Source organism: Pelodiscus sinensis, chromosome 6, assembly GCF_049634645.1.
Source record: "Pelodiscus sinensis isolate JC-2024 chromosome 6, ASM4963464v1, whole genome shotgun sequence".
Lineage (NCBI taxonomy): Eukaryota > Metazoa > Chordata > Testudines > Trionychidae > Pelodiscus > Pelodiscus sinensis.
The window spans coordinates 23,006,687-23,020,135 of NC_134716.1; the positions used below are offsets into that span (position 1 = coordinate 23,006,687).

The following is a 13,449-nucleotide window of genomic DNA, read 5'->3' on the forward strand; positions in this document are numbered from 1 at the left end:
AGCTCCCATTTAAATGCATTTTTTTGTGTATGCACCAGGAGCTTTATCTTGTAATTCCTTGCACCTGCAACATTCCTGTTCACTTCATTTTGGGGCTCACAAAAAGGTGGGCTTAGCTAGTAGGTAGTTTGACCTCAATAATAACTGAGTGAATTTCTTTTTCTTTCTTTTTTTCTTTCTAAAAAATAAAGGTAAGTATCTTCTAGCATATGTAACAGGAGTAGCTTATTTTCCATTGGATAGTACTCTATCTATATCGTTGCACATATTTTTATCCGGGGCATAAAGCTATCGTGATGAGTAAAATTTAAACCTCTTTCCTAAGTGAATGGGGATTATGATCAACTTCTGTTTGAGAACAAAAGCCGTGCGAGCGTCCGAGACATTTGAAACAATGCAGCCAGGACAGTTCTCCAGCGCGCGCGTACAAAGCCTTAGGTTTATACGGAAAAAAGCATCGACTCAGTTGAAGAACTGATTTCAGGTCCCTGACCTGTCTGGGGTTGTCGGTGCCTCCTCCGGTTTCCCTCTCTGTCATTGGATGTCCGGGTATGAATATGCAAATAACCCCCTCCCCCGCCTTAGCTTTCTCCTTGGTTTTTCATGCAGCCGCCAGGCGGAAACGAAGAGCCGCTCTTCCCAAGGGCTCCGGCGGGCAGAGGGGGAGTGAGGGTTTAGTGGGTGGTGGTTAAGGGGAGCCACCGCCGATGGCCCGGCCAATCGGAAAGAGGTGGAAGGAGGCCAAGTACGCAGCTCCGCGCTAGTATCGCCAGCTCATTCTGCAGTCGCAGAGCCAGACCCGAGAGGGGGGAGAGAAAGGGAGAGAGCGAGGGAAGGAAAAAAAGAGGCCGCAACACACATGCATAGAGACCAGCCCAGCTCTACGCACGCACACACACACACACACACACACACACGTCTCAGCCTCTCCTGGATCGCGTTCAAGTCAGCCACCAAAACCTGCTCTCCAGCCTTGCAACTCAAAGAGGAAGGAAGATTGGAAAGCGGGAGGAGTAGGAGAAGGAGGAGGGGGCTGCCCACTGCCTATAGACTTTAACTTTACCGCCTTTCCCCCTCCTCTGGCCAAGAATTTTCTTCCTGTTTGGTGTCTCCGTTAAAAAAAAAAAACCTGAGCAAACAATAATATTTTTCTTTTTTTTTTTTTAAAGAAGGCCACTTCTGGAAATCCAAACAAAATCAAACAAACAAACCACACCGAGCTCTTGAGAAAAGAATAAATTTGTTACCTGAGAAATGTGAAGCCAACGGCCCTGTGTTGTGTGTTACAGATTTCAGGATCCCATTTATTTAATGCAATACAGTGCAATGGTATGTGGCATTGAAAATTATGCTTTTCCCCCCCTTTTCATTTGCTTGGCTGTTCCTTCTTTTTTTCCCTCTAGGCTGAGATTGTGTGTCTGTGGTTTCAGAGTGGATGTTATATCCCCTTCCTAAAAGCTGATATCACTTCTGGTTTGCAGGATGAGATATAAGTGGTGGATTGTTTATATTTTGCTTTTTTGGCAGCTTTTGTATGTGGGTCACACTTTTATGCCAGGAATCAGTTGATGGGAGTTTGCGTCCAAAAGTGCTGAACTTGGCACATTTCCTGCTTCAACTTTTCCCCCTCCCCCTCTTCTCTGGCAGGCAGCTATCAGTTAAACCCTGGGAAGGATTAATGAAAATGCTGGTTTATTTGTGTCTCGCGACAGTTTTAGTTTCCCCTTTGTTGTTGCTGTAGTTTCTTTGTTTGTTCACCTTTGTGATTCTTGTCCTTCTAGCCGTCTGGGCACATTTTGTAATGAATGCACTTTTCACCGGGAATGTGTACTTCTGAGGAAAAGTGGCACTGATCCTCTGTTTGTTGTGCTAGTTAATTTAGCTCGGATGCTTCATGTTGCAATATGAAGTGTTAATTTGGTATCTTTGAATTTGTTTTTAAAAGTTACTTTGTGGCTTTCCTGTGGTTCCTTTCTCCCTTTATTTCACTGTACTGTGGGAGCCATGCATGTACTTTAATTCATTCCTTTCTTCTCTCTCTCTCTCTGTGTGTGTGTATGTGTGTCTGTCTGTCTGCTTTCCCCTCTTGTCCTGTCCTCGCCTGTGTGTCTGGGCCACATTTTAATGCACAATATCCCATCCATTAAGTTGTGGTTGAATGCGGAGTGTGTGAGGACTTGGCAGCTCTCAGGTTGAAGGGGGCGGGGAAGCCAGTTTCGACTTTGACACAAGATGCCGATGTGGCGTGATCTGAATTATTATTAGGGCTGCGAAAATGGCCATCTTCTCCTACTCCTGCTGCTGGAAAGGGCTGCCATTGAACTTGAGACGGGACAGACAAGATCTCCAAGTTTTTTTTCCCAAGTACAGTAGCTGGCAGGGAAAAGGCGCCAAAATACACAAGACTTAACTCTAACTTTCTTTGAAGTGATCTTGAGCCGCAACCCATGTAACTTAACATTGAATCAAAGGAAAAAAGTTAACTTTTGAACTCTATTGGTATAGACATTTACATCAACCTTAAAAAACATAACAAATCTGGAAAGTCGTGGAAACGGTCAGAGAAAAGATACAGCTGCTACTTTTTTTTGGCGTGGCCAGGAAGTTTAAGATTAGTTAATGTGAGTTTTGAGAGAATTCGCTCTATTAACGAGAATGGGTTTCCAATCCATTCCATTGTAAGGCTGCAACTGTGACCTTTACGCAGTCAGAGTAAAAACTGCAGCGTTGTGTAACACAAAACGTTGTGGTTTACAGTTTTACATTTGAGGTTGGATGTTTTCATTTTTCTGGTCTGTGAGACAGAGAGAGCTCGGATATTAGAGTCATCATCAAACCATATGTGGACAGAGGTCAAGCACACACACCCAGTGAGATAGATGGTGTGTGTGTGTGTGTGTGTGTGTGTGTGTGTGTGTGTGTGTGTGTGTGTGTGTGTGTGTGTGTGTGTGACAATTCAGAAAAAGCCCACAGCATAGTAATTTTATGATGAAAATATATAGGTGTGATACTATAGAGTCACAAGTTTAACTGCTCACATTTTAAAAAATCTATACGGTAAAAGTCAGCGGCATATAAAAACTGAATTGAGACGTTGTGAACAGTTAAAATATTGAGAGTTTCACTCTTTATTTTCCCAGATATTTATTTTCTATCATAATCAGTCAGATGTAATATACTCTGGAAAACTGAACAAAACTATAATTACATGATATTATAAACATCTGCAGCTTTGTGTATATTGGATATGTCACAAGGAATCCTGAATCGCCTTGCAATTCATAATTATTGGTCATATTCAACAGACTGTTTATTACACACAATATAACATTGTGATGTATATGATGCATAATTTAGTGAACTTATGCTATATGTGCGTACACATGTAAATGTTTGTGTATGTAACGAGTAAAAGCTTAATTTTCTTACTGTGAATGAAGTTGAAAAGTTGATGTTACAACATGGATTGCTGCGTACAGCTTTTGAGTCACAAGAGCCTCTTGAAATAGAAATTTAAGAGTAGGCGATTATTGTGTACTAAATTATTTGAAATACCTGCCAAATGTCCGAACGTTGTTTTTTTTTAATGCACGATTAGAGAATATTCAGACAGAAATGGCTAATTAGAAAATTAGGAAATTCACAACTTTGTATACTAAAATAGTCAGATTATATACAGGCCAACATTCACAATATCCTTCTCTTGATTTTGAGGCATAAACGATAAGATTAATTAAACAAAATATTAGAACAAAGGATATCAACTGGAATCTTATATTAGAAAGAATAGAGTCTTGATGACATAACGGGCCTTACCATTTTTAACTTTTATGATCCTCTGGAAATATAACTACAAACGCTCTTTAGAACGTGCAGATATTGTGTTAAAACAGTAAGAGCGTTTGTTTCCACGGGAGTCCAATCGAACTACAAGTCTGAATCGTGCGTGGAAACCTGCTGCGGGGGAGGGGGGGGGGGGAAGGCAGAGAAAGTTTGTTTGGCCTTTCATTTAAAAAAAGTGTTTCTAGTTTTCCATGTAGTCGAGTTCGCTAGTCTCAGATTGTATTTGAAATCAGTGCTGCCCAGTGAGTTTCAAGCTACCAATGTACGTGAAATATAGGCACAGTGAGACGCGATTCCTGTATAACTGCGTGCGTTGGTATTTCGACAATAACGTTATTAACAGTGATTTTCCCAGCTTAGTTTTGTCCCCAGGGAACGCAAATAGCTCCCAGTGAAATAAGTATAGGATGCCAGATAAGGGGTTTTAGAGGATGCTGGGAAGAGGAAACTCCAGAATGGTATTAATTTTCCGAGAGAGAATTTAAAATACAGATTCGACAACTGCGATCTAACAAACAGGCATTTTACTCTTTCTCTCCCACAGTAGTCTTCGCTTCCGTTGTGGATATTTGTTTTATGAAGTTTTCACATAATATAAAATGCATACTCACATCACTCCTCTAAGCTGTCACTGGCAGAATATACTGTTCCCATTCCTGTGATAGAATAGCAGGTTCTCTAAGCACTAACGCAGATCAAAGCAGTTCTCAGTGTCACTCAATGGTTAGGTCAGGTGGGCGATTTTTGTGTGTGGGTGTATGTATTAATATTACATACCTATGTGGATTTTAAACACTATATGAAGGTCTGTTTACCTCAAGTATTTCAAATACAGAAGCCAAAATTGCCATGGTAGGAAACTATGTGTGATGAGAAATTGCCAGAAAGTCAGGATATTAAATAATACAGAATTTGCAACAATAGTCGCTCATTTTTAGGTGCTCTGAGGTGTTTGAGCTACCTTCATAAATAATTTCGCTGCATGCCAACGCCCATTCGCAGTTATGGTTTGTTTTCACTACTTAGGTACATGAGACATCAGTATTCATATACATCTGAACCTAAGCAAATAACTTTTAAAACGTTTTTAAAGATTTGTTTTGATAATTTGGGGTCTTTCCCCCACAAAGTAAAAAAAATCACCATCGTATGCCCATTTAACTTTTCTAATTTGAAAGGGGAACTTTTCTTTTGTTTGTTTTCCTGTAGTGTAAAATGCCAAATTGCTCTGCCACAGGGGCTGTTCTACCACATAGGATCTTTCGTGGGTTAATTTACTGAAGAGGCGATCCTAGCCGGAGGAGGCAGGGAGACGGGAGAGGAAGAAAAAAAAAAGAAGGGGGGAGTAGTCTTGCTGTAAGCGAGTTGCTGTACCTTTGTATCTGAGAGTAAAACTTTCTCTAGTCCTGAGACGCTATTAGCATGCTGTGATTCTATTTTACTTATTAGAGAGGGGGGCATTCATTGGGATTAATCATCATAGCGTTTCCACTCTCTCCCCACGGAAGTCTTCCTAAGAATGAGTTTGGTTACCCAAGCTAACAAATCTATTCCTGGAAAGGCCTGGAGTTGGTGTGGTATTTCGTTGAACAAGTAGCGCTGATTTGCTGGTCCTCCAGTGTTAGTGAGTGGAGGGGCCAGGCGGTGTGTGTGCAGGGCGCCTGAGGACAGAGGGAGACAGACACAGCCGTCCACATGGGGACCCCAGGCAGTGAGACTCAGCTCTCGCTCACTCCCTCTCTGGCTGATCTTTGTCTCAGTGGAAGTAAAAACCAGTTATTAATAACAGCGAATATATACATGCATGTGTAATCAATCCCCTGTTCTTTTTCCTGTTCGTGTGTGTGCGAGGGAGAACAACCGCACCCATTTCACTCTGGAGTTTCTTCCTGATTGTGAAACCCTCAGCCTCCCTGGCTCTCCTTACCTTGCGCCCCTTCTTTGTCTCGCTGATCGATCTGAAAAGCTTGTCACACTTTGTTGCTTTTAGTGTAAATGTCCTTGGCGAAAAAAGGGTCCCTTACCCAGTACTTAGGAATGGGCCTTCTGGTATTTCTGCCTGGGGGAGGGGCTAGTTATAGAATCTGTGAAGTTTACAGAGGCCGCATTTCCAGAGGGTTGCTTCTTCTTCTTCTTCTTTCTTTTTTTAAGAAAAGTCTGAGGTGGGTTAGGGAGAGAAGTGAGAAAGATATTGCCGCGTTAGAGCAGACCCACCGTAATGGCTTGTTGTGTAGGAGTCCAAGCGCTTAAAGAGGTGTTCAAGGACATTAGTGCGTTTGTGCCAAGGGGAATGTCTTTTATGGTAAATTAACTCCAGTTCCATTGAATATTTATTCAAAGAGAAACTCCAATATAGCTGGCGTTATCAGCTTTTTGCAGTGTCTGTAAAAAAAGGGGGGGGGGGAAATATGATAGGATCTGGTGTTTTCTGTGCAAGATATGAAATTAAATGTGTCCACTAGCGTTAACCTCGAGTTTGCTTCATCACTTATTGTCTAAGCGCGTGCTCCAAATTGGCTTGTCACTTTTTAGTACGATCCTTAAAAGGGCAAGGAGACGTGACTTGTTCAAACAGTGATATTCAGAGCTTGGAAGTGCAACTACCCACCCAAATGTATGCATATAGGTTTCTCCTAAGGGTTAATGTCTTGGGTTCCTGCTGTTTCCTTTGACATTACCTGTCTTGTACGAGCCCCCTCCCTTTCCCCCTTCCTTTGGCTTGTAAATTTATGGGAATTGCAGCTGGTAGACTTGGCAAGCTCTCCTCATTAAGAGCCCTCTTTGAAAATGGGCTGTGTTTGAGTATTTCCCTAATGAGGACAGGACGGGGTTAAAAAGTGACCATTTCATGGTTGACTTGAACCTGCCTACTTTTCTTGATGTGTCGTTGTGAATAACTGACGTGAATAGCTCCCACTTTGGAAAAGGAAAAGTCACTGGTCCCTTCAGGACAATTTAGGCGAGAGAGACTCTCAATCCCGAACCGCAGTGAAGTTTAAACTCAGGCTGCTTGCTGCAGGAGCTGGCACGGCTCAGGCGCTCCGTCAGCTTCTCCTTCCCCTTGGGGGCAGCAGCAGCGCCCGTGGGGTGGGTGCCCCCTGCCCCCGAGATCCGCACTGCATCACTGCCCTCCCCTGCAGGAGGAGAAATAAGTTTCATTCACTGCATTCCTGGACCAAGAAACGCGTCCTCGGGCTTCTGCTGCCTAGTAATGCTGGTTTGGAAGATTGAAATCAGACTTTGCTACCGCGGGCCCCATCCTCCAGGCTGGTTGATGCCCGGCGAGTTGCTTCTTGCACCCCACTGGGACCGCCAGGAAAGAGCCTCCCCCCCCCCTGCGCTCGTGACCTCTCCCTATCGCAGAGCCTCTGAGCAAGGAAAGGTCTCGCCTGCCCCACAGACTAGCCGGGTGCCTGTGGGCGTGTGCTGCTCAGGCTGCCACTGCAAGGCGGAGGGAGGGGGCCACGTGTAAGGGGCTCCCTTGGCAGGGAGGCAGAAGCAGCCCAGAGCAGGAGGCCCCGGCTTCTCCCCCGCCGCCTCTGACCCGGCGTAGCCGACAGCGCGGCTAGGAGCGAAAGCCCGGCCGGGTTTTAGACGCACAGCGCAGTCGCGCCGTGCAGCACCGAGCGGGCCAGGGCTGCAGGCGGCCCACGCTGGGAATGCGCAGAAATCCCGGCCACTGCCCCGCCTGCTGCTCGGGTTCCAGGCGCAGCGGCGAGTTGGCGAAGTTGTAGCTTCCCGCCCAGACCCCCGCCTCCCCATCGCGTGGTGCGCGCCGCGGCTGCCGGCTGGGAAGGCAGGGGCCAGAGTACAGAGCCTGGCTGCTGCAGCCGCCCCTGCCCCTGGCTGGCTCTGAGGGAATTTTCCGCTTGGCACTTCCAGGACTGGCAGAGAGGGAAGTGGGTTTATTACTCGAGTGCTCTGCAAAGGCGGCTGCAATAATCGCCCCTAATAACCCCCCTCAAAACACTCCCCCCCCCAAAAACCCCCAAACCCTTTCGGGAGGGGGGGATTAGGCACGTCTGTAAAATGTGCTGGATTCTTCTGCTAGATGATTGATGAAGAGGAGGAGGGGGGATCTGGTGCGGGGGGGGGGGAGAGGAATGTGTTTGCGGGAGGAGTGTGAGCGATGATTGTGTAATTAAATAATTAAAAAAATCCTGAAGTCTCATTTGGGGGCGAGGACGGGAAGGGGGTCCAGAGGGTGTCACCGGTGGGTTTCTCAACTTCCAAGTTGTGCGGAGCACGAGCAAATGGGGCGGGAGCGAGGCAGAGATTTATGGTTTTGAATTTTCAAGAGATCATTTTTATTATAGTGGGCGTTTGGAAAGCAGCCTCTTAACATTGCCCACATTGGTGCGGTGGGGGTGGGGGGGGAGGGGAGGGAGTGCATAGGCAGGGAGAGGCACAGGCTGCTGCGAGAGGAGCCCGGAGATTGCGCGCTGCGAAGCATTTCCCAGCCTTGGGGGACTCACACTCTCACTCACTCTCACATACGCACATGGTCTCTTCCTTGCAAAGTTTCGCCTGCGATTACTCCGGGACTTTCCTGCTCCGCTCCGAGCTGTAACCTTGAACTTTGGTAGCGTGGTGACAGCGCAACCACCGCTAACTTCTCCAAAAAGCAAACAGCAAAAATCCTCCCGTCCGCCCCCCCCGCCCCCGAAAACCCCCTTCCTCCGAAATCCAGCCGCAGAAGCAGCAGCAGCAGCAAAAGCGAGACTCCTGCGCCGCCGACAACAAGAGGGTTAAAAGTGTAGATTGGATTTCACCCCGGGAAAGCGAGCACACGGAGTGAACTTGAATCTTTGGCTATTTAAGGAGGACTGGGGTTTGCTGTGAAGTTGCGGTGATCCAGGGGCAGAATCCCGGCCTGATTGATTTCATCTTCCTTGCGTTCTCAGATGTCTAAAATGAATAGATGAAATTATTCCCTTTTGAGGCTTTTCTTAGGGGCTCTCCGGGAAGTGTGTTCTCAAAGCGAAGTCATGATGTATTCTCCCATCTGTCTCACTCAGGTACAGATGCGTTTTTACTTTATATTTTTTATTGTGTGTGTACACACACACACACACTATATATATATATATATATGAAGCTACATATAACAAGATTGATAATGAGTCATGCTAATAGTAGTAACGGCTTAAAGCACAATTATAGCTGCTTGTCAGGGTCCAAACTCCTGTTGCAAAATCAAACAGCAGAAGACAAAAAACTGTACAAGGCCATTGTTTTGGGGGAGATTGGTTTAAAGTGCCATCATCCCTCGATAAATATTATTGTTGTTGCATAAAAAAGCCAAAGGTAATATATATATATAAATTAAAAAGCAGGTTTGTAAAGTACTGATTAGACTGGAAAATATTGATCTGCTGTCTTCTGCTCTCCTGTTTATTCACTCAATGGCAACTAAAAGGGTTTAAGAGGAAAAATGTTATTTTTAATTGAACACTGATTGATGCAAAAGTAATACTGTTCTGTGCTGAATTAATAATATATACTGCCAACAGTATGAGGTTGATTAGAGTGACTAAATTATAGGATATTTTCTTATTTGACTGTCGGGGGACATAACATTTTATTATTTGATTTTGTTGTTTTGTAACTCAGCATGCAACTTCAGAAACAAAAAATACTTTTTATATAAGTTGCACTTATAATTATTGTCATGTTATGGTGGTAAATGACTTCTTGGACCTTATTAAAAAAATAAGCAATGATTGTTAATGCTGCATGCAAGATTACATGTTTTTAGGACATTTTGGACAAGCCCTGCAATATTATTTCAAATAGGGGAGGTATAGAGCATAGATTCTGGAAAATTGTACATTTTAACTGTACGTTTAAAATGCAGTGAAAGAAACAATACAGAAACTATTACAGAACTACAGCTCTTTGAAACTATTATTTTTTAACAGTAGACATTAACACATTGAAAGTTATTACAGTGTGTATATATATAATCATTTTAATAAGAAATTAATATATTGGCGCTAGAGTATATACCAGAGAGTAAACTAACTCTAAAACTATTCAGTAGTTTTCAGCAGTTTTTGTAAAAGTCTGTCTTAGGAGGATGTGATGTAAACTGATTAACTGATAGCTGCTTGCTTCCTCATTGGTGCAAAAAAATAGATAAAGAAAAGTGAGAAAGTAAATCTAGTGGTGTATTATCATAAATCTAATATTAATGCAGTTATATTTGTACAAAGGACAAATTATTATTTCAAGTTATTTGATAATTAAAAAGCACTGTGATTTAAAAGGACTTAATCATTCAGAAATTGTGAATGAAGATGAAAACAGAGATAAGGCTTATTCATTGATTGGATACAGTCCTGTAGCTTGTTGGCTGACACGTTTTTTATTGTTTATATTTTGTTTGGCATCTATGTATGATTGACTTAGATATGGATACTTTCAGCAAGTAAACATGAATTAACCTTGAAAAGAGTATCAGGAGTTTTTATTTTGTAGTTTAAAATTAAATAATATAATTACATATAGATTGATCTGTGTATTGAATAAATGTAGATATGTTTCAGGTACACACCTAGAAATTACTTCTGATGTAATCCACGATTAGTGGATTTTTTCTCCCCTCCATCAGTGTACTCCCTAAAAAAAAATCAACAAACTAATGAGTCTTCTGTACATGAGTATTTATCTACGAATAATACAAATTAAATAAAATAGTTTTCCATTATATTAAAGTAATTGAGCAACTTCTCACTCTCACCTGTAATATAGTAGGTATGGTCTTTTGCTATATTCTGTTCTTCTGACATTTTTTTTCATATGTTTGGTTTTCGGCCTCTTTCCCATGAAAATGTAATAGATTACGTAATTTTTTCAAATGTGTAGTAAAATGTTACTATTTCTGTGTTTATAAAACTTAAATTTATGGGATTTATGCACGCTTAAATAAAAGAGCATTATTTTGCTCTATTGTAGTAAAGAACTTGTATATAAAATACATCCCTTTCCAATCAGGCTATATCATATGGCTATTTAAATAGGCAAATTTAGTAACATACAGTTCCGATTTTCTTTAATTGTAAAAGTTTCTACCCTCTGTTTGAAATTATTGAACTTTCTTTACTAATCTCCCTCCTCTGTCCCCAATTTGAAGGTTAGGCTTACATGGTAAATGGGGACTTGCCCTTTGTCTTCTTTTTATTTATTTTTTAAATAGTATATCACTGAATCTGATACAGAGTTGAGATTAACAGTTTGAAAAAAAAACTTGGCTAAAATTCTTTTAATTTCTACTGTATTCTCTATTCATATGATTGTTCGGACATATTTTGGCTGCAGTGGTATGTGCTCATAATAAATATTCTGTTGAATCTTGTAAGCATAGATCAAAATAAAGTACCTGATAGGATAAAGCGCCTTACAAAAGTTGTACTTCTGTTTGTGAGGTTATAGTGCTGGAGCCTCTTTTTTAGAGTAGATGTGAAATCTAAAAGTAAGTTTGTTAAGACAATACTTGGCAATTGGGATGCTACCCATCATCACTTAAATATCAATTCAATGGATACACAATAACTATGTTAGTATATAGACATCACATAAAGTGTATTTCTCCCCTCTCTTTTCCCGTGTTAGAATGAATCTAAACTCCAAATCATCTCTCTTGCCAAGACATGATAGAAAACAGTTACTGCATGCCTTTAAATGCTTAGGCTCTTGTGATATAACTTGTTTTATTTTTATATTGCTAGAAAATATGGTTTAGCGATAGAGAAAAATAATGACAATCCGTGCAGTGAAATTGTGAATGCAAGATTTTCTATGTGTAATTGCTAGACTTTTGCCTCGTTTACTGTATCATCAGTCTCCAATTTGAGAGTAGATGGATTAATATGAAATTTAGAAAGAGGAGAGGTGAGAGGAAAGGAGAAGGGAAATATGTTTCTCTCTAAACTATTCTGAAAATGGAAGCTTGGCCTATCAGTTTACCTTTATATTGTGATTACAGTGTAGGTACTTATTAATTTATTTTCAAGCTATATACATATTTCAAAATAACCTCTACGTTAGTTTAAATTATGGGTGTGTATTGGTTCACCTAAACCATTTGTTACAACACTCAAAAATCTTACCTTTATAAATCACTTCATTGCAAGAGTAGTTATGATTCACATGGGTAAGTGCCACATAAAAATCACTTTTTCAATATTGCCTCTACCAACGTTAGGGGGAAAAAATCAAATTAGTAGATTGCTTTTTAGGAGGTTTAGTGGAGAAAGTGCATGATTAATAGCAAATCTCCATTTAGGATCATTTTTATGGGGCACTTCTTGTCAACTAATGTTTCATTTGAAAGGAATCCAGACGCATAATGAATCTCTCAAAGATATTTGATAATACTCTTTTACAGTAGGACATAACTTGCTGCTTTTCTGCTTCATATTTTCTTGAACATATATTTTATATCTACAAGTATTCTATGATATTGTAAAATAAAATGTTGATAAAAAATAAAGTTTCTATTTTTATGGAGAATCATTAAAGTTTTAGAGTTTCAGACTTTAAATTTAAATATATAAAATGACTTGTGGATTTTGGGTACTATTGTATATTATTGTTAATATTCAATGTAGTACCTAAAAGTAAAGTTAAGTAAAAAAAGTTCATTATTTCCTTAATGAAACCTCCCTGAACTGCTCGATATACAATATTTGGATATCATGGGATATTTCCATACACTTTTATTGCACATTTTAAATTATAAACATTGTAACCTATTTTAAATATAGAAATATTGCTGTGGGACAAAGGACCCCCCTTTAACTTCCTCCTCCCAGAAGTTACAAGTTTAAAAATGTGTAATAAAATGAATTAGAAATGTTCACAATATAACTTTTTCAGAATTTTAATAAATGACTTTCTTTTAAGATGACTTTCTGAGGAGAAAAAAAAAACTTTCTGTACTAGCTCTAATAAGAGGAAAAAGTATGGCATCAGAAAGTGTATGGAGATATGGAGGTCTTATCGTGGGCTGTGGTTGCTCAGTGCAGAACTGCCTTCCCACACAAAGAACAGATTGTGGTTTAACTCTTTGCATGGCCTAGTTTTGTGTGCCTGTGTAGTGTGAGAAATGTTCAAATCTCTGCTGGAAACTGCTGAACATTTGAATCATTGCCTTTATGTTTCATACCATAATATACCCATTTGCATCCCCTAAGGCTCAATTTTGGTTTATATTTTTTTTGTGAAGGTTATGTTTGGCCATATGTGCAACTTTGCTCATAACTTTTTTTTTTTGAGGGGGACAGGTAGGGATATAAAATCAAATATGACATGATTTTAACATTCAGAATACTCTGAAATTGCTTTTAAATTTGAAGCTTTTAATGCTAAAATCTCAGTCTGAAGTCTGATAGGTTGCCAAGAAAATATTCGGAACCCTAAGCCATTAGTTATACTTTCATTATTTTTACCTAATGGAGTTAATCACCTCACTGATTAAATATAATCATTCAATTTCTATCTATATATTTTAGTTTATATAGATAGAAATAGTCTGTTCTGGTATATAATCACATAAACAAAGCTAAGTTGTGGGGTTATTGTATCACATTACTCAATATGGTG

The 13,449-nt window shown here is 40.6% G+C and overlaps 1 protein-coding gene across 13 annotated transcripts in view; it reads left to right on the forward strand.

Annotated features, from left to right (window-relative positions):
- The first annotated feature begins 788 nt into the window (after nt 1-788).
- The window catches only part of NFIB (nuclear factor I B), a 245,222-nt gene continuing 232,561 nt past the window's right edge, over nt 789-13,449 (forward strand). For 3 of the 13 annotated variants that reach the window (XM_075931563.1, XM_075931564.1, XM_075931562.1), the window contains exon 1: nt 7,969-8,861. In XM_075931563.1, coding sequence (XP_075787678.1) covers nt 8,832-8,861 — 30 coding nt within the window. In that variant the 5' untranslated portion in view covers nt 7,969-8,831. Of the gene's footprint in view, nt 1,330-7,954; nt 8,862-13,449 lie in introns of those variants that run through there. The other 10 variants (XM_075931560.1, XM_075931567.1, XM_075931572.1 and 7 more) reach the window with 10 other exon arrangements.